Source organism: Pseudomyrmex gracilis, unplaced genomic scaffold, assembly GCF_002006095.1.
Source record: "Pseudomyrmex gracilis isolate BER0280 unplaced genomic scaffold, ASM200609v1 scaffold_125, whole genome shotgun sequence".
NCBI lineage: Eukaryota > Metazoa > Arthropoda > Insecta > Hymenoptera > Formicidae > Pseudomyrmex > Pseudomyrmex gracilis.
The window spans coordinates 262,909-287,942 of NW_018020709.1; the positions used below are offsets into that span (position 1 = coordinate 262,909).

The 25,034-nt window shown below is 39.7% G+C and overlaps 1 protein-coding gene across 7 annotated transcripts; it reads right to left on the reverse strand.

Moving 5' to 3' along the window:
• Window positions 1-177: 177 nt before the first annotated feature.
• LOC109856583 (box A-binding factor-like) lies at window positions 178-24,291 on the reverse strand. Of its 7 annotated transcripts, none has more exons than XM_020432018.1 (8): window positions 11,738-11,978; window positions 7,777-8,246; window positions 6,532-7,057; window positions 5,809-6,369; window positions 4,504-4,629; window positions 3,290-3,422; window positions 1,599-1,764; window positions 178-1,091 (listed from the first exon to the last, which is right to left on the reverse strand). In XM_020432018.1, the coding sequence occupies exons 1-8, from the start codon at window positions 11,753-11,755 to the stop codon at window positions 998-1,000; spliced, it is 2,094 nt and encodes a 697-aa protein (XP_020287607.1). In that variant the 5' UTR covers window positions 11,756-11,978; the 3' UTR covers window positions 178-997. The 7 variants fall into 7 exon arrangements, with proteins under 7 accessions (XP_020287607.1, XP_020287610.1, XP_020287609.1 ...); XM_020432017.1 differs by lacking the exon at window positions 11,738-11,978 and adding an exon at window positions 23,535-24,291 and having other exon boundaries at window positions 179-1,091; window positions 6,532-7,132; XM_020432016.1 differs by having other exon boundaries at window positions 179-1,091; window positions 5,818-6,369; window positions 6,532-7,132.
• Between the last annotated feature and the right edge of the window lie 743 nt (window positions 24,292-25,034).

A 25,034-nucleotide genomic window follows, 5' to 3' on the forward strand; every position in this document is an offset into this window, starting at 1 on the left:
TGATAGATAGATAATAAGGAGCGGGGGAGGCTTATGAGAGAGACTCTATTGTCACCTAGATAGATAGATATGTTTGGAGCGGGTGGGCTGTGAAAATCACTCTCTAGAATGTCACCTAAATCTGCGAAGATCTTCTGTGACTCCCGCCCTAGAGCCCCGAGATTCAGTTCGCATCTCAGTAGGTATACCGATCTCCCTAGGAATTCATTTTTCTGCCCTGGGAAGCTGTGCCCGAAACTGGAAGGACCGGCCAGAATCCGAAGATAAGGATTCGAACTCGGGACCTCTACTCACAGACCCGAGGGCCTGGGCTGCGAACCTCCAGACCGATTAATTATAGGAGGCCCGATTTATTTCGCCGATCAACTGATGAATTCGGTTGAAGGGGACCCCGACCCGGGAAAAATCCTTACCATCCTCCAGGTGGTGAGCGGATTCGAGAACTCGGGACCTCCGGGTTCGAAGCCCCTGCACTCAGGCCGCTCAGAGACTACTGGGCCGGTCTTTGTCACCTAGATCTATAAGATCTTCTGCGACTCCCGCTAGTTCTTTATCGACCGAGATGCTAAAACCTGGCATTTGCTGCCAGGCTACACAGATGGCCGATTTTAATTATTTTCAGGTCCTCGGGCTCCACAAACATGGAGCCCAAGGATCTGAATCTCTTGAGTGCTAGAGACGGGCAGCAACACAATATGTCTGTTCGTTTTACCTGAACTGGCCGCTCTAGGTCAGAGTTTATCCTTCTTTTTCCAACGTAGAGTAAAGAAGATAAACTCTGACCTAGAGCGGCCAGTTCAAGTAAAACGAACAGACATAATATGTGCACGCTGTCTTCCCTTTCCTCGCCGCAGAATCTATAGCTTAGAACAAGCTATATAATAGCTCTTTTTACGATTACGATATAGTTTTCTATAGGTAACGATCAATCTCGATTTTTTTTGTTAAGCTACATTCGGTAAAACATCTACATCTTCCGTCGATAAAAACAGAATTTCTACGATCTGTCGGTACGAGCAATCGTAGTTGACGTGATAACCGAGGCGAGGTCGCTACTGGATTGACTAGTTATTGGCTCTATGGGTGGCACGCTGTAAGAGAAAATAAATTATTTATTTATTATTATATTACGACACTTTCTCATTTTTTCAACTCACATAAAGTATATACATATATTAGTTTGTTAATATAACTAAAATATCTCTAAGTATTATATTAAAGTAATGTCTCTAACTTAAGTATTTAATATAATTGCGTATATCATTTCTTTTTTATATTCTATTTTTATATATATTTTGCTTTTTGTGTAATTTTGATTAAAAGAACGAGCGTCTTGAGAGTACTTTTGTTTTACTATCTAGATCAATTAGTCATCAATTCAAGGCCGTAAAATGTTTTTTTTTGTTAAAAAAAAGTTAAACTCAAGGAAACGAGTGTATTGAGACGCTCCAATCGTTTCTCTAGTTTCTATTCGACCTTATTTTTATTTTTCTAGTCCAGTAACAAAAATTTATGTCTAACAATATAGAGCTTGCTATAAATGCGTCGGGATACTCTGTTTTTTTCTGCGTTATAAGTGAGATGAACAGGTGACTTACGTAAGGGTGGTTTGGTGATTCAACACAGCGGCGGTAGGTAATGTAAGGGGCGAGTGTGCGTGCTCTACTTGCGCCCCAGTTGGTGTACCTACAGGAAAACAATGTTCTTCGACCCCTCCATTACCCCCACCCCCGCTTGTGTACACATTCGACTGCACCGAGTCCACTGCAACGTCAAGAAAAAAAAAAAAAGACGACATTGGTCACGATTATTCTGTTCCGTTATGATTTTTTTACGTTTTTTGATTCTTTGTATTATTTCTCTTCGTCACATTTATTTATTTGCTTACAACTGTGATAGTATAAACTGTGTGAGTTTTTTTTTTTTTTTTAATATCTCTGTAATATTTAGATATACTACTTAGATGCATATCTGTTATACTGTTTGTAATAAGGGACTTATCTCTTCGCTTTGCTTTCTTTCTCGCAATGACGTATGTCATCATCAATGCGCGCGAGTAATAAAAAGATTTACTGATCGGTTTCGTGCTCTCTTATCGCGACGATCGCATCTTATTTCGATGCACCCATACGATCATTGATCGACTTTGATCTTTGTTTTGTCACTCACGGAAAGCGATCCAAGGCCGGGGATTGATTTTTTTTAAAGCGATAAGCGCGTTCGGCTCGAGTGGAAAATTCACGCGGATGCCCCCCCCGTCGTTAGTCATTTCTGTGAACGACAATGATTTTGCGCGGCTGTGAGGAATAATTTTGAGAAATATTCTTCACCGAAATAATTATCTCGAGTTCGCGGAGAAGCGATGTCAAAAAAACGCGATTTTAATCGAATTAAACATTCGTATTAATCACCCGTTACGTACAGCTTTAATCCTCCGAGACTTTGCTTTTTCCGGTTTTACGACAACACTCGAAAACCCGTAAGTTTTCGATTTTATTGCAAAGTGGTTTATTTTTTTTTTTTTTTTTACGACGTGCCGTGCAATTTCACGGGCGATGAATATGTACCGTGTGTCGAAAAGGTGATCATCACCCTCTGCCCGCGCGGGATTAATCCCACCGTTAAAAATAGAGTACACATACACACACGTACGTGTGTGTCGCGCTATCGGAGTACCATCCCGATGCTCTGACCAATCCGAGTCACTATCGGATATTGTGTGCTCTCGTCTCGACCTTCCCCCCGATCCCCGTCACATGCGTGCGTGTGTGTGTGTGTGTGTGTGTTTAGTCGGCCATCGTTATTGTATCGATGGACAAGGACAGAAGTTATATTGGCTCGTCTGTTTGACGTGAGACGCGATACTGGCGGAATTGTATTGTTTCTGCATCAACGGCACAAAAGTAACACCGCGCGACAGTTTTTTTTTTTTTTTTTTGATCGTTTCTTTTTGATCTCGGAAAATTCACCACGAAAAATACTCATCCCCCCCACCTGTAGGTACACCCAGTCGGATCGAGCCAAAAGTGCTCAATTGTTTAGCGTTCGTAAAAATGAGAACACACGCGCAAATCGGAAGAAAGAACAAAAGAAGTTCGTCTTGAAATTATTTGCTAGTTTTTTTTTTTTTTTTCCAAAGTGAGAGTAAGTTTTTTGAAACTTTTGTAACTTGAAAAGAAGCAATTGTGTACCGGCGTGTTTGTTACGTCAAGATGAGAGACTGGAGATGGTCAATGTTAATATATAGGAATAGATGTGTATAATATATAATTGCTCACCGGAGACTCACCGAGTAAGCTGGGCTTGATCTCGGTCTTGTGGATACTGGGACCGGGAAGACTTCCGGTGATGCCCGAGTGATTCTTCGGCTTACGTTTGCGCGTTTGTATGCCTTCTTTCTTCATGCTCAAAGGCCTGTTCACCTACATACATTTCGCGCTTGTCAAGTTAATTTTGCACTTTGTTTTTTTTGTCTCCTTGCAATGTAATAAACAAACAAAACAATTATTTATAATAGTTTTTAGTCACAATTGTCACTTGAAACACTTATCTCAAATCTTATCTCAAATCTACGCAGGAATCTTAAAATAACAAAATATTTCTTCAAAATAAACGAATATTTAATAACTTTTGCGGCAATTAGTTGGCTTAAATAAAATTTTCCTGGTTGTTCAATTTTTTTTACCAGTGTATCAAGTACACATCGTCACGTGTGTCTTCGTGTACTTGCGTAATCACTTGATGTGATTGCACAAGAAATAGAAATAAAGAAATCGATATGAATCGGTATTTGCTTTTAGTAAATTTTTATATAAAATGTTGAAGCGCGAAGTTGTGCCGTATTTTTTTCTACAATTTTGCGATTAACGAAAGGATTATTAGAGCGAAACACGACGAAACATTTTTTTCATTGATTCTCGGTACAACCATCATCGATCCCATGATGTTTTAATTAAATTTGTTGTCACGATCGTTTGCACAGATCCGCGCGCGCGATAACATCTTCGCTCCTCTTCAGAGCGCCGAGACGAGGACGTCTCACGTGTGTAAAAACAATCAAGTCGTCGTTATCGCGGCCAGCGATCGCAAAAAGACTGATATCGACGCGCTGACCAGTCAGAACCAAGATTAATGTTAATTAAAAATAATTTGCTCCGCTGCTCTTGGATTTTTTTTTTTTTATATCGCGAGAAATAGAAGACACATTGTGACGGTTCTCGGAATGTTGTTGAAAAAACATCGACGGAAAGTGAAAACCGATCTTCTTAAAGTATCGATGTTTATAAAAGATCATTTTTTTTTGGTGCCTCTATTGCTAGTTTTATAATTATTATTATTTTAATAAATTATATATTATTATTTTTATTTATTTGTTTCTGAAATGAGAATATCAGAAAGCAAGATACTACTTTTATTAAAAGTAAAACGAAATTGTTTAGATTTAATTGAGAAAATTCAATAATAATATGTGTATAATTGTATAATTGTTTTTTAAATACTTACATTGTGCAATTTATAGTAAAGTCCGCACGCGTTACAAACCGGCTCGCCGTTGTTGTTCCGACGCCAGAGCGTAGTCGTGCTGGTCCTGCAATTTGCACACTGAACCCCCGTCCTTCGCACGCCGGTCTGCGGTATATATTAAAAAAATGCTTCACATAAACACGCAAAATATCGAGTCATTGCAAAGTGAATGCGAATCGCATCGATAAAATTGTTACTTAAAAAATCTAACTCGAAGCAAACAAAAAAAAAAAAGAATTCAAATATTAAGAAATTGTTCGCGTAATTGTGACAAACGCGCGACGCCGATAGAGAAGGAAAAATCGATCTTGATCTCGCACACTCTTTGTATCCAAACGAGACGTTAAATTACATTTTTTTTTTACGATGTTTTTGTTTGCGCGCTGACGTGTTGTTCGCAATTAAAACGTTTTATGCGTTTCGTAAAGAGAGAGAGAGAACGATTGTTTTCTGAGGTGACGATGATGACATTAAATGCGACATCAGTCGACGATGAGGTGTTTGAGGAATCGAGACTATGAAATGGGAGTGTGCTCGGAGAGCGAGAAAACTAGAGCAAACAACAGCCTGTAGTGATTATTTGCTCGCTCGGTGAGAGATAACGTCCCTCTTCCCTCTGTCTTTGGTAGCGATAGAAGGAAACAAGAGAGAAGGATATATGGAGATGGAGAAAGAGAGAGCGCATGAGGGAGAGAGGGCATGAGAACGTTACTTAATATCGAAGCCGTGTACGTGAGCTACGTGGGCGAGAAATTTATCAGGGTAAATATCGACGGCCTGGTTTTGGCGATGGTTAAAAAAGCTGATTTTGGACGTAGCCGTTAAACACCGTGACGCGACAGTCGCGGAAACTGCGTTTCAACCTTTTTTTTTTTTTATATTTTTTTATATTCGCTTGTAAAATATTATAAAAATTGTTTTGCAAACACGTCTCTTATATACTGGAGATCATTCCGGTAAATAATAAATAAAAACAAATATAGATTGTGTGGTTCACGTCGCAAGTGGCTCGAAATCTGATGAATATTAAAGTGTAATTAGAAAAAAATTACGTCATTTAAATTGTATTGACAAAACAATCGACTGTGTGGTTGTAATTGTAATCATTTGAATTGTATTGACAAAATAATCGACTGTGCGGTTGTAATTGTGTCTTATTGCAGATTCTCGCAAACTTTAAATAAAAAAATATAAAATACAAAATCGGACCGTTATCGAGTTACTCGCGCGGAATCGCGCGGAATTTTCGTGTAAGATAATTTTTAAAAAATCAATGATTCGCACAATGTTTACCGGCGTGACCGACTGCTTCGGCTTGGGACATCTCATTGGTCCCAGTCTGGTTAGGCCGTTGATTCTGCTGTGAATCCCGCAAGCGTTGCACAGATAGTGACCAGATCCGTCGCGTCTCCATAAAGGCGTCATCGACGCTGCGCAATTGGCACACTCTTTCGGTTCCGCCATAACAGATCCCTCGAACGCGTCGTCGGGACCGGGAAGCGGGATGCTGGTCCACGCGGATGGCGGTCCGTTCGCGCTCGACGAAATGCTGTATCCGCCCGTATAAAGTTGCATATTGGCGTCGGTGACGGAGATCGCGGTTACGCTATTCTGATATTGCTGAACGTAATCCATTGGAGGCGAGGGTGTGCTATTGGCTTGCCAGTAAACGTCACCCGACGTGGGTGGTTTCACGTATTGGTACGATCCCGCACCGTACAGAGTCAATCCGTGTTGAGAACTCGGCGAACCAGGTTGTTCGTAAAGCGGCACCGCGCGGGTGGCGGTCAGGGATGAGGTTAACGTGGGATCGCTCTTCATGTACGTGCTACCGGGTGACTCCACCTATCGAATCGTATATTTCGTGCGTTTTGTATTTTTTTTTTTTTTTTTTTTTTTTAATTTTATAGAAACGAGAAAAGAAACAAAGAAACGACGATTTTTCGATGAGTCGCAATTAAAACGAGATTAAACAACAAAGGAAAGGTGTCGAATGTTTTCTCATACCTCGCTGGATCTCGATCCGATCTGCGCCGATGGATAAGCGAAGATGACAGGCTCTCCCGGTTTGTGGTAACTGTACGTCGGGGCTTGTTGGAACGAAGTTTCGTTGTTCGACAGATATTGCGTGTACTCGATAGTCTGCGCGGGCGGATTTGTAACCGTCACCAGATTCGCGTACGTATTAGGAGCTTTGATAGTTTCCGCGGCCGCGGCGGCCTCGGTGTCGTACTTGACGACGCTGCCGGTGTCGGCGTAGCTCGTCGCCACGAGCTGTTGCTGCTGATTCGCGGCGCGAATTCCCTCGATAGGCGGCGAATACGGTTGAGCCGGCGAACCTAGATGGACCTGGGACCCGGTTTGGGTGACGATCGTCGACGCGTCATATTCCTCCGCGGCGGCGGTAAGCACCGGCGATCCCTGATATCTCGCATTCGCGTTCGTTCCCGTTGACTGATGGGACTCGTGAGGACTGAACCTCTGATGACTGGTTCGTCGACGATCCCCAGCCACGGTGATGACGTGATTCTCCCTGCGGATTTCGTGACTGTCGGGATAACCGTACATCCGGTCTACTTCCGTTCTGTCCGGCGCGGGTGCCTCGTATCTTTGCGAAGAATTTATTTTGAAGTGTTGTTTGAACGGGGAGGTATTTCTTAATTGATTCTCAAAAACGATCAGTAAACAATTCATTGATTGAATCAATCAATCGCCCGTGAAATAGATGAAATAATGTTAATAACTTACAACGATATAATGTGTACTAATTCAGTATTAACTAATTCATCTATCTGTGAGTGATGTAGTGTACCAAAATATTTTTTCTTAATTAAACTTAATTTTTTTTTTTTCATACTGAAGAAGGTCCAAAATTGTGTGACCGAAACGTCTATATTTATTGAATAAAGACAACTTATTATACACGACCAACCTGTATTTTACTGCTCGTATCGGCCTTGTTTTAAAAAAATTCATTGATTGATATTTCATTGATCGACGTTTCATTGATTGACATTACATCACGCAACGTGTCCAAACAAAAGCATTTTCGACACCTAAAAAGTGTGTGTCTCTCCTTTTTTTCGCTTCTCACAACTATAAACCCAATATTTACAGATTCTCTTTGGAACGTTCTACGACGTATAGAAATTTCTCTGTGGCAACAATTTTTCGTCCGTAATACTAACAAGACCGTTTTTTAATTACAAAAATTACTTCAATTTTTACTGCTAAAAATTATATTATTCTCACCTGGGCGGTTCCTTGACCGTGAGTGTGATGGCCTCGGAGGTTTCCGTCACCTCGAGCTGAACCTCGTGCCCGTTGCTGGTGGCGTAAACGACTCGCTGATCCGCCGATTGTTGCTGATCCTCGGCGCCCGGGTGAGATATCTGCACGTAATGTTGTTGCGTCTGTTGGTGCGTTTGTTGCGGAGCTTGTTGTTCGTGTTGTTGCTCGTTCCTCTGTTGATGAAGACCCTGATGAAGATTCCCGGTTACGGAGTTGGAATCCGGCGACTCCGGATCGACCTCGGCTATTCCCTCGGTAATGTGACCGGCGGTGGTGATTGTTCTCACGTGTCTTCTGGTTGTGATGACACTCTGAGGACTTCCGGCTGTCTGATCATCCGTACCGGTCACCTGAGGCGAATTCTCGCTCGCGTGATGATTGTCCCATTCTATCTTGATCTCCTGTTTGATTGTTCTCTCTTCCATCGTGTCCTAAACAATAAATCATCCAAAGCGCCGATTTAAAAATTAATTTTGCAATTATTCAACCTCGTTTCTGTATACACACAAACACACAACAACAAATTGCGGCAATTTCTTTTTCTTCTTTCACAGATCCTTTTTATAGGTACACTGTTAACGCATTTTTGATTTTCATCTCTCCGTTAAATCTGTATCGGCAATTATTGAGACTCGAACTTAATCTTCAACGGACGGACACGTGTCGTTTTCGTCTGGAGCAAAATTTACTTTTTGAAAAAAGTAAGTTTCTCGTTGTCGTATTTGCTAAAAATTATGAATTAAAACTTTTTTTTTCACTAAATTTAATGACGGTGTCTTAAAATAGACAGTTTAAAGAGTATACACACGTTGTGTTTCAGACTTTTTTTAGAAATATGTAATGCAAAATTGGCATTGTATGTGATTTTTAGAATTGAAATTTCAATTCGAAAAATTCACGTAAATAATTTACACACGTGAAAGCGTATAGAAAAATGTATTCTTACATTTATACGCACATTTATCCGCACAACATCCTGCGAACGGCTCTTTACGACTATTCATTTATTAGTTTAGAAAGATCAGAGCCCGAGATGATTCTCATTATTAATTGTTTTTTAGAAATATTTAATACTTTTAAAAAACCCAAGACGACCCGTGTCCGGCGAATTAAGGTGCCGAAAAACCACGCCGTCCGTTGAGGGTTAAATTAATTTGACACACACTTACGTATCTCCCCGTAACACTGTGAATAATTAAAAAATATCTTATCTGCAATAGACAACAATTACGGCATATTTATTACGGATAACTTATCGAAAAGATAATTGCGAGAGTCTTTCAACTTTCAGATGTATTTTTTTCTTTCTCAATAAACGTAACATATATATACATACATATATACGTGTACGTATTATAAAATGTTAATGACTGAGAACGAGATCGGCCACGTGCGAAAACTCGTGATCCGCACGCGAAGAACGCATCGGAATAATGTTTATCGTCACACGATAACGGTTACGAGCAAAGTCGGATTTTCACCGGATAACAGATTGGTGTCTAGGTCAGCACTCTCGTTCGGAAACTACTTTTGCTTTCGCGAGCAATTTCGAAGAAGCGATCGCTCGTCGTTCGTAACCGTTCTCTACCCTAATAGGCACATTTGTGAAAATATTGCACAAAAATGAATGGCATCGTGAACGGCGACGATTTTGCACTGATTGCACTAAGATGGATTCGCCATAACGCAACAGTTTTGTCGAAATAAAATTTTGTAAATAATATTTGTTTTCAAAAATTGCGAAAAAGTCGTTACGCATTTCCACAGTATATACTTCCAATAGGCAAATTGTGAAAATATTGCGCAAATATGACATCATGAGTGACGACGATTTCTTGCATTTCTTCATATGCAATCATATTTCTCTACATATGTATTTTAAACATCACATAGAATTCTGAATTTCTTTTCTCAATTATTGGACAATTTCTTTGTGAAATTAATTTTGCAAATATACTGCCAAGATGATTCGCCATATCGTTATTCTTTTGCCGAAATAGTATTTGGAAAGTAATTTTGCAAACAACTACTAAATATTTCAGAAAAGATCAATGTTTTTATACATCTATTTCCTAAAATATGTCTGTATAATTGCAAATTACAATTTTAGTGCGAGATTTCGTCACATAATTTTATAAATGATTTCCTATCAGGGCTGTTGCTTATTGTTAATTTTTAATAATTCGAGTTACGTAAAACGCGCTCAGCATATTTACTATATTTATAGTTGAGAATTTGAGTTTTGAAAGCTACGCAATTTGACACGCATCTGACATTTGTCATACGCGAAGCGCTCATGCTTCGACGATACAATCACGAAATCCCTTTTTTTGCACATTACCGCATAATATTACATTAACAATTTTTCATCAACATTCAAATTAACATTTTGTTGACTGGTTCCAAGCGTGGTTCGCGCAACACTTTCTAAGTAGCAGGACCGAATGATTCTTTCAATTATCTCAAAATCTCCTTAAGACCGATGGAATGAATGCGCTATGGATTTTGTTGACACTATGATCAAAAGTCACCGTGCAATTGGTTATTTAAAAAAATTGTCTAATTTGAATTGTACAAAGTCTCTTAATGACGTTACTTTAAATTAACTGGAAAGCGCATTGAAATTAATTAAGGAAGTAACAAATGAAATAAAATTGTTCCTCACACCGACAGGACGAAAAGTTAACGGTTTCTATGGACTCGATTAGTCATTCTTTTAGGGGAATCCTCGCGCGGCACGCGACAGAGATCGTTTCGACGATCGTTTTGCGGGCGAGAACACACACACACACACACACGGCAGGTTAAAGCGAGATATAAAGGTGGAGGAGAGGGAAAGGACCGGGGGAGACACACCTCGTCCGTCTCGGGAAAAAATGCGAGGCGATGTTTGTCCTGCGTCACACACTTCCGCTCGGCAATGTCAAGTTTCGACTTCCGGCGCGAGAGCACGCGACGTCTCTCTTTGGCAGAGACCTCGGCGTGACTTCCGCCGTATCTCGCCGACGATATGAGATCTCGCAATCTCTGTATCCCGCGTGCGCGCGCGCGCGGGTGTCAAATCACGGAGCAAAAAGCAATCACAGGAGTGAATCACAGGTGAGTTGCGGCGAAGTAAGTGAGAAGAGAAGAGAATTGCTCGTTTTATTCTAACTCGAGTGGAACATGAACTTTGGAACGTTAATTAGTTAAAAATAGATCATCGGACAAACACTTTTGTTTTGAAGATTCTAATTAACGGATAGTATCCCGAGTGCTTTTTTCCATGTAAATAAATAAATCGTCAAATAAATTGAGAATATTAGAAATAATAACACAAGCCACAGAGAAAGATTGATTTTTCGCAATATTTTAAAATTAGTTAAAGGGGTATCCGGGGTCTTTCATATGTGAGATGCAAATCCAGCATCCCGTATGAATTTAAGAATTGAGATTTCAATTCAAAAAACACTCACTTGTAAAAATTTACGAGTAGAATTCGTTACATGTGTGTATATATATATATACTATATATATATATATATATATATACACGCACAGTTTCCGCACAAACATCCAGCGAATGGCTCGTTATATATTTCTTGTTGAAAGATTGCTTTATTTTAAAAAATGTTTGTTGTTGATTTTTTTTAACAGATGTTCCAATAGCGATTATCCGTATAAATAACGTTTTGCGAATAAAATTTATTTATCTTACGATTAAATACCATCAGTGTCTGTATGTGTGTCATAATACCGTTTTGATACAAATATCAACGTTTTATCTAATAAATCTTTTTGAAACTGCCAATTTTCAATATGACGCGAAATAATTCGCCGCTCTCTTCATCTTTTGTTCTCTCAGATATATTTTCTTCATAATTTTTTTTTTTTTACTTTTTTCTAACACTACACCGCGATCGTACTGAACATTTGACGATACCTCTTTTGGATGACGCATTAGTCAAGCTCGTCCGTGCGTCGTCGTGCGCGTTTTCTTGCCTCTAATAAGTATCTCACACAATCTCAAACACAGCGAACGCGCGCTCGTGATGCGAAATCATACATAAATTTGCGCGTGCAAGCGCGCAGAATTATAAACGCGCACACGCTCGAAATTGTGTTCACGAAAGAAACCGGCGAAAGAAGATTTTACGGGCGAGATGTTTCGCCGGAGCGCAACGCTTTTCGACTGGCGACAATGCGAGAAGGAAACGCGGCTACGTTCGACGACGAAGAAGAAGGAGAAAAAGTGGTGGAAACTGTGCGATGAAGCAAGTGAGTCTATTACGTATGCGGACGGGAACGACAAATCTCTGGGGATCTCTCGTCGCAAAACGAGGATAGGGGACAACAAAAAGAAGAGATAGAAGAAAAAAAGAGAGAGAGAAGAGGGAGGAATTTGCGGCCGACAGCTTCTCGGTGGACGGAAAGCAGTAGCGGGAGCGATTGGGCGGACCCTCGCGTCTCATTGGTCAGAACATTGGTTAGTGCGATCCTCTCCGCAGATATGTATAATTTTAACGTTTCTCAGATTAGAGAGTTCTCTGCGTTATACGAAGCTTAACGGCGCCTCGAAAGAACGTCGAGTTTCCTTTTTTAGAGATAAACGCAATCTTAATTTTCTTCACAACGATTGATAGAGAGCACGTTAGGTTAATTGTGCGCGACAGTATATAGATGATTAGAACAAATAATTGTCGCGGAAAGAAAACAAGCTCTCTCGGTATACATAAATATTTTATAAGCGCATTTGTTTTTTATTTTTTTATATATTTCAATTTTTTTTATTTTTTTATTTTATGACACCGCTCGTCAATATATATATATATATATATATATATATATATTTATACAAGCTATCGTTGCAGCCACATATTATTTGTTCTACGTCACTATTGACGACGGTAAAATCCCGACAAAACGTTCGTAATTCCGTTTCTGTATTGGAAAAACGATACGATCCGAGGGGGAGGAAGAGAGAGAAGATCCACGGGAGAGGTCCGTTTATTTACTTTGTTGATAAGCCATGCAACGGGCAACAAGATAACAAGGGACGCGGCATGGTTTCCCCCGCATGTCCACGACTATATACGACGTATTCGTATATACAGTCATCGCGTCGGCCATCGCGTTGCTACGCGTCGCCATTTTGTAGCAGCAAAAACTGGAGGGATGATGATTCATTTTCACGCCGATGACCAGTTCCTCAGAAATTGTAGATCTTCGCAAGCAGAGGTATAATAGAATTTTTCGTTAATTAATTAACAGGGCGAAAAACGCGGAAACAAACAAATATACAACGTCGATTGTATTTTTGTATTTCAAATCTACAGAATTTTATGTTTTCTATACGAGAGTGTTGTGCGCGCGCGCGCGCGCGCTTTAATTACGTACGTACTCGTCGCTTACCGTTCGCTGAAATTCGCGCGAGATCAAAATTCGTTCGACCGAATGTGCGATCGAAGAGAGACGATATAGATGTAAGAGTTCGAAGAATTTGATTTGGCGTTCTGACCGGTCGTCAAAAAATCTATGCTATAATTCTTGGAATTTTTAACACGTTTGTCGCTGACCACAAAGTAGTCGACTATCTGATCCTAAAAAGCTCACTACGAGTTATCTCTCTTGACAATGTTCGTCGCCTTCGAGCGTCAGGTTGGGTCTCTGTATAGATTCGCATGATAACACATTGGCGTCGAAAAACGAAAGCTGTAATTTTTGTTATCACGAATTTTTAGTTTTCCACTGTTGGGTTCTAGCGGCGTTTTTCTCAAATCATTCCTCGTCGGGCTTATAGTAGCAATCCCAGACTTTAGACTTCGATTGGACGAGAACCGGGATTTATTCGCGACGCGGGATGATTTGAAATTCGAGTTTTCACAGTTTTGACGAATGCGCCGATGCGATTGTTCAACCGAGATTCAAACTCGAGATCGAGAAAGAGACTTCTCGGCTTTGGCAAAGAAACTCGAGAGTTGTCATACGTTATTAGGTCACGTTAATTGGGGACAGGGAGTGGAGAAAAGAAAAAAACAAGGTACAACATATGAACGGACGAAGTCTCTATCTCGAGACACTATCAGTGACACTTACTGCTTGCGTCACACTGTGGTGCGTGCGTCCTGATTCATTTCTGCAAACGAAACGTCATCGATAGCGAAACCGTCACAATTTTTTGGTAATCGTCGAAAGCAACGTGCGAAAGTAGGACGTTTAAAAATCAAACACCTTGCGGTCGCTCTGATCTTTGTATCCTCGGATCTGGACGCGCGACACGATATATGTGAGAATACAATACGTTAATTTGGACGAAAAGAAAGAGAACAAGAGAGAGAGAGAGAGAAAGAGAGAGAGAGAGAGAGAGAGAGAAAGCGCATATTTATTTAGCGCTCTGGGATGGAATCCCCTCAGGCGCACTAAAAGTTACAAATTTGACATTCCTTGAATATATATAGGCAGGTAACAATTATAATACAAAGTTACAAGAGAGAGATAGATAGATAGATAGATATGGCTTTATTTATAATGCGCCCTGGAAAAGATTCCCTCAGGCGCAATAAGAAGCAAAATTACAAAGTTACAAAAATAACATTAAGATAAATATATGACAAAAAGATATAAAAGAAATGAGTATATAATAATAGTAGATTAATAAGAAAATAACAAAAAAATATATATTAAGTTTAGACAGAATGATAGTAATAATAAAAGTACCAGAAATTAAACAAAGAAAACAAAGGTTAAATNAAATCGAGATACAATCAGTTATCTAACGTGAATAAATATTCAAATAATCTACATTTAAAAGTGGCAAAAGGCTCCCTGCGGATGTCAACTGGTATAGCGTTCCAGCAATCTGTCGAGACACTTCTGAAAGACCGTCTATAAAGCTCAGTTCGAGAAAGAGGAAGTATGAGAGAGAGAGAGAGAGAGAGAGAGAGAAGATTCTGCTCTTGTGAAACTTTTCGTTTCGAGCCTAAAAATTGAAACTTGTGTGCTCTTCGTGGTTGAATGTCTCAAGCTGTTTCTCGAGGAACAATTTTCTGAAAATGATTTTTTTCAAGTTCGATCAACCGTGTCGTTTTTAGATATATATATATATATATATATATTTCTTAAGACTTGTTAGAAGTCACGAGATATATGTGTGTTTCTTTTGAGGTCAAAAAACTCTATTCTTTTTAAAGTGTAAAAGAGATCGAGACAGAACGACGCTAGGAAAAGATAACGAAACGTGTTTTCGAGCGTTAAAAACATATCGATCAACAAAAGTGAATTTTTGTACTGTTGGAACGATCGTTCCTCGATATATTTGTCAGACACGCAATAATTGAGCGAAGGGAAAGAACGGCTCTTAGTTTCGGGACTTGTACCGCGGATTAAGTATTATTATTATTAAGTTATTATTATTATTAAGTTATTATTATTAAGTTATTATTATTAAGTTATTATTATTATTGTGAGACAATAGTGCGGCGGACAAAGAGACACGGAGAGGAAAATTTTATCTATCGTCTTGTTTGTCCGCATTATTTTTGTTGTTCATATATTTTGTTTTTTTTTTTTTTTTTTTTTTTTTTTTTTTTTTTTTTGATTTTTCAATACTAGATAAAGATAGGAACAATAGAGTTTCTCACCGTTTCATTTTTGTGCGTCGCGACCTTTTTCTTTTTCTTTACAAAAAAAAATGAAAAAAAAAAAATATGTTCCGAGACCTTTGGACGGAACGGAACAAATTGATCGCGCGCGATGGCGTACGTGACGCCGTCGAGTACTTTTTGTAGTTGCGATCGCGCGACGATACCGTGGTAAACGCGTCTTTTTGATAGAAATCAAGAGCACACATACGTATATACACGCGCGCGTACATACAATGACAGGTTTCCTCTCTCGAAGCAATAAGAGCGCTGATAAGAGCGCGCTATTATATGAGCCGTGACAAAAAAAAAAGGACAACAGAACACGACGATTGTTACGCGTAATTGCGACTAAAAATTCAATTTGATCTTGCATGTGCGTTTTGTTTCCTACAAAAAAAAAACAAAAAAAACAAATTGCCGCCTTACACACATTTTCTTCTTTTTTTTTGTTTTAATTCTCGAGACAATATCGGTCGTCGTTTATTCGCGCCAATGTGCGTGTCACATTTCCGCCGCCGTCAATAAAAGTTATCGCCTCTTCCATAAAAAAATATTGCAAAAGTGCACATATAAACGCTTTAATGTTTTCGGTGGAATCGTAAAATCGCGTGAAATCCTTTCCGTTTTTCCTGTACGACTTCGACGCGATGAAACGCAATTTGATATCGAGAAAGACGCGTCGCCGGATTAACTTTGAAAATGTGCAGCCGCGTTAAATCACCTGCGCGCGCACACATATATACACACACACACACGCACACACAGCGCGAGCTTTAAGCGCGGGAATGAACAAAGTTTGGCGATCGTTCGAATTTTACAATCGCGCGCGTTATGTCGCGCGAAGCGCGAGCAAACAACACACGTTGTCGGCAAACAAGAGAAGAGGTAACGCGTGATGTATAATAATTGCACGAGAGAGAGAGAGATTTCGCAATCCTCGTGATGACGCACACGATTCAATTTTACGCGACGAACATTTTCAACGTGCCGCCTATATAGGGTAAAAGACCCAATTACTGTCACCTGAATAATAAACTCTGGCGTTAGCAAATTGTTTTTACTATTTATTTATCAAAAACATGTGTTTTTCTTCTTATCTGGTATTATTTAACGTCTCTAATATATAAGAAACAAAATAATATCGCCTCTCAAAATCTCTCTATATTTTTATTTATAAATTTAATAATTAAAAAAGAACGATGCGAGAGCTGTTACTGTCACGCCCTAAAATGAAAGAAATGAGACAAGAATGTTGAGTGCTGAATTTTTTATTATAAATATTGCACTTAAAATTCTAATTTAGATTGTTTTCAACATTGCATAACTTTTTAGGATTTATTTAATATTTTAAATAAAATAGTTTAGGGTGACAGTAATTGGGTCTTTTACCCTATGAGTGTCTTTGGAAAAATTGAAAAGCACGAAACACAATACGCGTTCGATTACGCGTTACGTAATTATGTAACAAAATAAATTCACTGTATTTCAACGTCAAGTAAATTCTCAATAATGTGTCACTGCTCAATGAGATACACATCAAGTAAGATAACGAATTTGATGGTGTTTTTTCGATCGTTCGGAATGCACGTGACAGAGTCCCGTGCAATCTCAGTTTTTGAGTATAAAAAACAAACTCGTTTTTAAGTAGTACAAACGAGTGCCTGATACGGCTCTAGTTGAGCGCCATATCGCACACTTTCTCATAGCAAAATGAAAAATCTGTCGAACGCGTCGGTATGGAATCGCCGAAAGCAGGTAGCCGAAAATCGAGTGGATTTCCGACAATTTAAGAGTAACAAAGACAAAAGTAAGGAACAATCATACCTGAGGAAACAAAAATTATACCAACAATTTTTGTAACGGTCTTTCCTTTTCAAACGACTTTTTTTCAAACAACGTAAACCCACACACACACATCTTGAATCTGAGCATGCGTATAATCAACTTGTTAGCTTTTTATTATCTTGTATGTGTAACAAAATGTGCTTAATGCGCGCGTATGCGCGCGCGCGCACACGTGCGTTTGTAGGAGGGCAGAAGATATATGGACGAGAGAAAGAGCGATCGCGACAACGAGAGATTGACAAAAAATGTACGTGAGGCGTGTCGAAGACTCGAAACCTGAGAGCAAAAACAAAATGTATGAGGCGTGTCGAAAAGAACTGCGAAATCTGAGAACACGGAGGACCGATACACACACAAAGCGCGTCGTCACGTTGTACATCGGCCGATGGGGAGGCGCGCGACGTGCCGCCACGTTGTCAAAATAAACGGCACTATCGCGATTTATCTCGTTTCCCATGATAATAAGAGATAAAACTGCATCCTTACATTAGCTAGTATATATCAGCTAAAATGATAATTTCAGTCGTCGGGTCCGCCAGGAGCGCGTAGGGCTCCGCCGTCTCTACTCGCCTGCGTCGCGTCCGCGGATGCGCATCCTTCGAATTCGAAGTTCATCGCGAAAATCCGAAGCGGAACGGAAGAAGAAGCGAAAATCTTTTAAAATCTACCGCGGTAGATTCGCGACGAAATTCGATAAGAGCGCGACTCGAAGAGAAAACAATAGAAGGAAGTTCGTTTTGTGGCGGAAAGTGTGTGTGCGGTGAATAATTTCCAAATATATTTCGTAAACAAAACATTTTCGCTCGCAAGAAAAAAAATTTTACAGATTTCATAAGTGCTTTATAAAAGTATGTAAAGCGCGCGCGCGTTTGTGATTGTTGCCACGTCAAAAAGTGTAAAACGCTGTAAGCGCTTCGAAGTGACGACAGTTGGGAACGTCGGTGAAGTGTGTGAGAGAATAATCGTTTCCCTCCGCGCGTCTTCTTCCCTCAGAAACGCGATCAACGTTATTCCTCCGTTCTCGAAAGGCAAAAATCGAGTGAGCAAAGAGAATTCACGTCGTTAAAAAGAGGCGCGAACAAGACGAGACCATTTTCTTTATCAGACGCGCGGAAATACCCTTATCGTCGCGCGTGAGAAAAATTCACGTGTGTGTGTGTGCGTGTGCGTGCGCGCGCGCGCGCGCGCGACGAGCGCTGCAGTCATAGAACCTTGATCGGCGCGTGCGCGCGCGCGCGCGCGCGCGAGTGTGGTGTACGTGAGAATTCCGTATCGCTGGGAATCTACGCGAAAGAGTGATGTCTTTATTTGTGCACGTTGTGACATCACGCGAGTCGAAAGAAATATCTGATAACTGTCGCAAAACGAAACGGCCGTCGTCGTCGGACGGGCAGTTTCGTTGACGTTGACGCGCGTGAAAAAACGCGCGTCAAAATATCGAGATCTTCATTTTTATATCTTCGACTTTCACAATTTTTGTCGTTAAGCGTTTTGTTATCTTTGTTAATTAAACACACAAACTTCGCGCGAACTGTTCTTAAAATTCTAATAATAAAAAAAATCGATGAAAAAAAAACCTCTTTGAGAGATAAGCTTGTCGGAGAGACAAAATTTTTCTCGCGCAGACGCAGACTGTTCGACGTAACGCGACGGTATGGGAATTAATAACTGCAATAGACAGGGGTTTTAGAAAAACGTGACATTATAGACACCGGCTGTTATTGAATATACCGAGAGAAGATACAATAAAACTTTATTACAATTTGCCATCGTCTTACACGCAAGCATGGTGCGTATAAAAACGCACGCTCGTGTGCACCAAAATGGCAAGCGCAAACGTCCTTTTACGGCCTAATCGGCCGTGTGTTTATCGAGACGCAATGCCTCACACACACACACACACACATACACGTTTCTCCCAAGGTATGCAAAGGTGGGTTTTACGGCGCAATTTACTTGAAATTTACAACGGGACGGAGAGAACTGTCTCAGTTTTAGCGTTGACGGGATTAACATCGCAAACAAAGTTCCTCTCTCTCTGCTCATTATGTTTTCGTCGCAAATAGTGCGCTCGTTCGTCATAAAGTTTCGCCCGAAAAAAAAAAAGAGCGCGAGGTCTAAACTACAACAGACAATGACTAAGCACGACGGACTCGAAACAATTTTTTAGAGACAATTGTCTTTAAAGTGAATTTGACATCAAAAAACATCAGGGAAAACAACAGGCCGATTTTTCGATGCCATTGAAATAATAATTTCGTTGTTTTTTATTCGCTTGTTGTTTCCGCAAACAAAACAACAATTTATGAGATCGGAATCCAAGAGAAAAACACGCAACTATTCGGCGTCGATAAAAAAATTTTCGGGGAGGGGGGAGGGGAATCGTCTATCGTTTCCTCTCGAAAAAAAGAGACGAGCACATTTGTATCGCCATGGTGATGTTTGCATTTCTGCAGCGACCGGGATCGAAACTTTTTATTCCAATATTTGTATTACGATCGCTCGGTTTCTTCAAATGGAGCAGCGTGTGAGACCTTGGGAAAAAAAAAAAATGATTTACACCGGAATCGTATATTCGGCACGAAAACCTGTGTCGCTTTTTTTTTCTCATTACGTCACCGGGGATATTTTCGATCTCGGCTTTTTATTATTGGATCTTCTTTCGTATATAATGTATCGTGTCATGTATCAGCTTTCAGGTGATTGCAAGTCGCGCAGAGTTATAAAAATAAATCAGTTTTTTCAATATACGTGCGTGTTTTGTGTATTTTTTAATAAAAAATTAAAATCATCACTTTTCTTTAACAAAGTGTATTTTTAATAAAAACCGTCCTTAAGTGCGCGTTTATCCGACGCCTTCTTTTCGAGTACGTATTTGTGACATTGCACGAAGCAAGAGACCATTGAAAGAGAAATCGACACCACATATTGAGATATTATAGAAAATGTTTTTTTTTTTTCGTGATTGAATGTGTGTTTCGCAACATCCATCTTTTATCAGATCTATTCGGATTACCGAAGTTTCCAAATCGTTTGACGACGATCACCGTAGGTGACAAATTGTTATCTCTGCTATTTTCTGATTTCTATGATGTGACGAAACGACGAATCCGAACGATTTAATAAAGAGAACGAAAAGCCAAGGCAACGAACCAACGCGATTGATTTTGAAATCAAACTTATTTTGTTTGTTTTTTTTTTTAATATCTTATCAAGTTTGTGCACGCTTACGTTTTGATCTCAAATTAAAAAAAAAAAAAAATAAATAAGTAGATAAAATAAGTAAAGAAAACGTCAACGTGTTCCGAAACAAATCGACGCAAAACGCGATCGGTCATGTGCACGGTCGAACGAAGACGACACCGCCGACGGAGCGATGCGCGAATCGATGCGCGAGGACCAATAATTAACGTGCACGACAAACATTATTATCGTCATTGCCTGATATTATTCCCATTATCTTATATGTACGGCAGCTATGTGCTTAATGATTAATAAAATATTATCTGCGCTCGGAGGATATCTCTCTTCTTGGCAGAGGGAATAGTTTCGTGCCAGACGCCGCGAGACTCACCGATTGTCGACGTCGCGCGTCCAACTTCTTTTGGATTTTTAAAAATCCGGATTTCGGAAACCGGCGACAAAGAGACGAGAGAGATCTAAATTCGCGTCGAATTCGCGTTTTTGGGCGCGAAGACAAGTTCGGTTTTTCGACAAAATCGCGGAGCAAACAACGTTGTTACGTTAACGAGAAGATGAAGAAGACGCGTCTCGTACGCGCACAGTATGGCTCTTCGAGATCGTGATTGTGATCGTGAACGGAGGAGAAGTTTCGTGAATTTGATACTTCGGAGTTCAAAGTATATATATACATATATATATATATATAGTGGAAATGGAAATAAGTGGAGTGTGAGGTCGGCAGTGATGAAATTTCGAGCGTATACGACCGTCGCGTGGTAAAAGTAACATATGCGATGTATGTACGTCTACGCAAAATCCTCGAAACATATGCGATGTCAAACACTCGAAAACGTGCGATCGATCGTCTCGTTAAATGTTGTCGGATTAAAAAAAAAAAATCAAAAAAATACTACAAATATATCCTACGTCTTATCCGTGAGAATACGGTTCACAGTCGGTGAGATCTTCCGTCGCTTTCGAGTTCACTCGCTGCGAAACTCGCGTTGGTCGGAATCGAACCGGTCGGATCGATCAGTTTCGATATTTGCGCTACAATCGTGCAATCTGGACGGTTCAGAGGATGTCAGAGAGACGTCTCTCAGTTAAGTTAATTAAATATTAAAAATTAATACACCGTAAAAAACGGAGGAGAGTGTTTTGAAACGCGTCTGCAAATATTGCCGCGATCGTTTTTTTTTTTTTTTTTGTGCAACTGGAAATTACGCATACTTTAATGAACTCGCGCGCGTTCCATAAGTCGCGTTATTTTCCACCGCGATTATTTGAACGCGAAAAATAAGAACGCGTAAAGTTAAGGTTGTGTTCAGGGTGAGATATGCCAGATTATTCAAATTTTGCCAGTCAGTAGATAATAAAAAAAAAAAACATTGTGCAAAATTTCAGCTCCTTTGCGAGTCTTGTTAAAAAGTTAGTACGATTTTAATTTAACAACGAGTTCTTATGGGAGATTTTACGATATTCTGATATAAATTAAAACGTAACTGTAGATGCAGATATGCCGTAATTTTGAAATTGTTTGCAGTTGTTAATAAATATCTTAAAAACAAATTCCCCACTCGAAAAAATAGAAATATATCATTTCGAGAATATCACATAAAATATAAATTTATATTTTGCTAAAATTATATAAAAATATATATTTAATATACGTAAAACAATTATATTTGTAATTGTATGTACATCAATTGTTACGTTTTAACCAACTTTTATGATTAATACATTTCTCCAGGTTTTCATTTATCTTACGTTGCAAGTGGAGTATAATCCTACTCAAAAAAGTATCAAAAGTGAACATTAAAAGGGCACAAAATATACGTAAAAACTTTTTTGTAGTCATTAAAACTATAATAAATAGTTTTTTTAACTTATTTATTTTAATACAAATAATACTTTTCCAGCAAACAATTGTTATCTAAATATTAAAATAGCTTCGGTTTACGCTATATGTTTCTTCAACTTTTGACCGAGATCTTACCCTGAATACAACCTTAAATAAACAAAGCAAAGTGCGAAGTGTTATATCGTTGTTGCAAAATTACATAAAATTATGTTACAACTTATATTTTTAGAAAAACGTCGAGTCGAAGTTTGCGTTCGAGTGAAAAATTCGAAACGTCGAGTCAAAATGTTTTTTTTTTTTCAAATTGAAAAAATTCTCAATTCGACGAGTGACAATTTATATTTCGCCGCGAGTTTACGCGATCTTTGTGTGAGAAGAAAACAGATGAATCGACGCGTGAACCAAGACCTTGAAAAAGGCACAATTAAAAAAGATAGAAAGAGCGGAGAAAGAGAGAGAGAGAAAGAAAGAGAGAGACAGATCTAGATTTCATATTGATGAAGAGGAGGAAGCGAAACACAAGTGTTAAAGCGGCCCGAATATAAAACACAAGTGTTCCTTCATGCACGCGTTCATGTGCTCGAGGTGCCACGGATGTTCTCGCTCGTGGTACCGGCTTCTTCTTCTTCTCGTCGCCGCCGAACGTCGATCAGAGGTAAAATCGCGCGCACCTTGATCCGACGTTTCTCAACCGAGTACGAAGTTTCTTCGCGCGAAGTTCGTTCGCGATCCGAAATTTCGACAATAAATCGCTTTTACGTTTCGAAAAAAAAAAAAAAACGATTTATAATGAATTTTAACAGCGCCATATTAATTAACACTCTCGTCGTTGTATAACGCGCGCGAAAACAAAATCTATCTCATCCGAACGTGAAGAAAACAAATTGTCATCGAAGACTCTCTTGTTTATATTAAATCTCTGCTATTGATTCAACGAGTCGATTGCTCGAGTGAATCGCTTTCAATTGCTCGTTGGGTTTGACGTTTCCGAAACATTAATCATCTACCACAAACGCGAAGCGATACACAGCGTGTGCGGCAGGTAATAACGTCTGCTACTCGCGACATATCAAATCCGTCATACAAGCGTGTGTGTTTGCTCTCTCATTCGACGCCGAGAGGCGTCGCGACGCCGATTTCATTGTCATCGAACCGGTGAAAAATCACCGGAGAAGAACAAGCAAAAAATAATGGACTTTTTAACTTACAAGTCACCGGTTACTGAGGAAGAGAAGCGTCGGCTGTTTTTTGTGTGAAGTTTAATTTCTCTTTCCGGAATGGAAATTCGTCGTGTGATAACACAACGTGTGTGTGACTTCGACGCGATCTTGAAGCTCACTCTTCGGGCCCGCTGGTTACTTCGCGAGTGAGTTTGTGAGCGAGATACACGCACGCGGCGCGCGCTTGACACAGGTGCGTTTTTCCTTCCACGAGGATAGCCAAGAAGGTGGTGGTCGCCGCCGCTGGTTCGCCGACGTCGTCGTCGCCGCCGTCGTTCTTTCGCTTCTGGCCGCCGGTCGTTGTTATATGCCGCCTGGTAGCGCAAGATCGAAGCTTCGATTTGATCCGCGAGCCTATCAAATATTGACTGACGACGATTAGGTGCTGCCGCGGTGTCGCTAGGCCCACTTCTGCGAACGCCATACTGTGGTACACGGCCAATCTCCCTCTGCTTCCCGCGCTCTTCTCTTCCTCATCATCAGCGGCAATATTGCGAAAGCGTGTGTTACGGACGGAAGAGAGAGGTGATGGTGTGTGGCGAGAGAGTTTTCTCGCATGAACTTAAACACACTTGAACAAGAGCGGAAAGATTCGACTCCTCGTTGGAAATTTAAAATGTCGCACGCGTTTTAGAAAAAGAAAATAATTCGCGTCAAAAAAAAAAAAATTATAGTAGAGATTTAAACAATTGCGCCACTTTATGTTGTTATGTAATACAAATTCATCGCATGTATGTTATGATGACTGTAATAAATAAATTACAATTGTGTGTTGAATGACGTACACAGATTTGTTTGATTTGTTTTTTGCACTTTTTCGCATTAATATCTCTCTTTCTTCTATTCTCTTTTATCTTCTCGCGGTGCCTTTCAAATTGATATACATGTATAACGTGGTTTTTAATTTCCCACTTATTCTTCCAGAAATTTATGACTTTTTACGAATTATAATTCAATAATTTCTAAAATTCCCAAAGAAGTAATTTGTTCCACAATAGTCCGACAATATAACTTTTTCAAATTTTTCGCGGAATCTCACAGATTTGGTGTTTCACGAAATTTGGAATTCTTTTAAAGATAGCGAATTTTTTTTGTTTTTTTTTTAATTATAATTTGCGCATTGTCAATTTTCTGCTCAAATAGATTTATTTGCACATGTCGAGGAAAAAAATTATACGGATGTTACGGAAAATATTTTATCCCATCCTTCATTTCGTTTATGATTTATTACTTTTATCCTTCACACGTTTATTTTCGTAAAGCTTCCTGATGAGAGATTAGCTTGCCGTTCGCATACGAGCGCGCACTCTCGTGCGATACGCATCTACAGGTAAAGCGCGGGACTTCTTATCGCCTGGTCAGAGAGAGAGAGAGAGAGAGAGGGAGAAACACCACGTTTGAGGGCGGAGGGTAGCCCGTGGTTGCCATGGTTACAAAACACACACGGGGGTACCGTTGTGATAAGACTTTCAGGTGAGACACCGTCCT